Source organism: Myotis davidii, unplaced genomic scaffold (genome assembly GCF_000327345.1).
Source record: "Myotis davidii unplaced genomic scaffold, ASM32734v1 scaffold1642, whole genome shotgun sequence".
NCBI lineage: Eukaryota > Metazoa > Chordata > Mammalia > Chiroptera > Vespertilionidae > Myotis > Myotis davidii.
The window spans coordinates 65,704-67,661 of NW_006293006.1; the positions used below are offsets into that span (position 1 = coordinate 65,704).

The 1,958-nt window shown below is 55.2% G+C and overlaps 2 protein-coding genes across 2 annotated transcripts in view; both read left to right on the plus strand.

The window, feature by feature from the left end:
* Window positions 1-629, plus strand: part of LOC107183550 (leukocyte immunoglobulin-like receptor subfamily A member 6) — a gene marked incomplete at both ends in the record, with an annotated part of 4,781 nt that extends 4,152 nt beyond the window's left edge. The window contains one exon of the mRNA XM_015565816.1: window positions 481-629. Coding sequence (XP_015421302.1) covers window positions 481-629 — 149 coding nt within the window. The remainder of the gene's footprint in view (window positions 1-480) is intronic.
* A 17-nt stretch (window positions 630-646) lies between these two features.
* LOC107183551 (leukocyte immunoglobulin-like receptor subfamily A member 6) overlaps window positions 647-1,958 on the plus strand; it is a gene marked incomplete at its 3' end in the record, with an annotated part of 18,530 nt that continues 17,218 nt past the window's right edge. The window contains exons 1-2 of the mRNA XM_015565817.1: window positions 647-718; window positions 872-1,177. Coding sequence (XP_015421303.1) covers window positions 1,015-1,177 — 163 coding nt within the window. The remainder of the gene's footprint in view (window positions 719-871; window positions 1,178-1,958) is intronic.

The following is a 1,958-nucleotide window of genomic DNA, read 5'->3' on the forward strand; positions in this document are numbered from 1 at the left end:
CAAGGGGGCATCAGGGCCTGCTGGGTGGGGATGGATGAGGGAGAGACTCAGAGTCCACCCCTCACCCTGCTCCTCCTGTCCCTGCTGTGCTAGGGGCGGGTAATGAGGAAGGGCCCTCAGCTCCAGGTGAGACATGGGCAGGCCCCTGCAGAGGGGGAGCTTGGAGCATGGAGGTGGTATCCCCCTGGGGGACAGCGTGAGGACAGCACAGAGAACCCTCAGTCCCGTGTTCCAGTCCCAGCCCCGCCCCTTCAAGGCTGGGTGACTTGGGGCACGTGATTAAACTCTCTGAGCCTCAGTGAAGAGGGTGATGGGGACAGCAGTCCCTGGTGCATGACTGCTGTGAGGAGAGGGGAAATGAGTGACAGACCCCAGCATATACCTCACACACAGTAGATGTCATTAAATGGCATCACTGGCTCATTCATGTCATGAAGGGAGAAGGACTCTCCTGACATTTCAGGTCTGATTCCTTTCCAGGAGACTTCCCCAAACCCTCCATCTGGGCTGCCCCAGGCCCCATCGTCACCAACAGGAGCTCTGTGACCATCTGGTGTCAGGGGTCTCTGCAGGCTAGTGCCTACCTTCTGTATAAAGAGAGCGGCTCTGAGCCCTTGGATACAAGGATCCCACAGGACTCGGCTGTACCAGTGTGCATATTACAGCACTGGGAACATATTGTCACATCGGAGTGATCCCCTGCTCCTGGTGGTGACAGGTAAGGGGGACGCTGGGTCCCCTCCCCACTATGGGCTCCAGGTCACAGGCAGAGGGAGTAAAATGTGGCCTCAGGGGACTTCACCCCTCACAGAACACACCTGGGGCGTGAGGGTGATGGTCCTGTTAACACAGACCCTTTCTCCTTTCTCAGGAGTGGGCAGTGCACCCTCCCTCTCAGCCCAGCCAAGCCCTGTGGTGGCCTCAGGAGGGAACGTGTCCCTCTCCTGTAGCTCACAGTTCACATTGGGCCCTTTCCACCTGCTGAAGGAGGGAGGAGCTGACCCGCCCCAACACATGGAAGCAGAATGGAGGATCCATGCTGAGAGGTGGCAGGCCATCTTCCCTCTGGGCCCCGTGAGCCCCTCCCCTGGGCTGACCTACAGCTGCTATGGTTCTTCCAGCTCCTACCCCAACGTGTGGTCACAGCCCAGTGCCCCTCTGCACATCAAGGTCACAGGTGAGGGAAGATGTGATGGCATCCCCATCTGTTTCCTGGGCCCAAAATGACTGTGCTGTGTGTCCATTGGGACCTTGGGCTCATGGGGATCAGTGACACTGGCCTCTTGGGAACAGACCCACATGCAGGAGGCTCAGGGAGGGACATGTGAGAGCTCTTACTGCAGCCCAGTGGGCGATGTGGGGTATCCCCTGGTGCCATTGTCCCATTCTCCAAGGTGTGCACAAGGAGCCTGCCCTCTCGGCTCAGCCAGGCTCACTGGTGCTGCCTCGACATAGCCTGACCCTCCAGTGCCAAGCAGAGGCCGGCTTTGGCACATTGGCTCTGACCAAGGACCAGGGGCTCACACACCCCCAGCACCTCTTCTGTTCATTAGGGTTTGCTAGGAATGCTTTCTTTTCCTGACAGATACACATCCCCCCATAATTACCTTTTTTCTGACGTTTAACCACATCACACACTTTACAAAGGCTTCTTGGTGTCACCCATTTCGATATTAACCCAACTGAGTGACGCTCGTTGTTCATGTGAATTTTCTGAATTGTGCGGCTGACATTTAGAGTTATTGCATGGATCACTGTAAAGAGGAGAGGTCATCATTTGGTTTAAATCTTGGGTTTTATGGCAAAATTGGGAAGAGATTCACATGATTTCCTCCTTTGGGTGCTCACTCAATAATGAATTTAGGGGGGTTATCTCTGTGACTTAAAGTTTGAGCCAGAAGTGTGGACTTCCTGGGTTAGGACCTTCCTTGAACCTTGAGATTTAAAAAGACTCATAA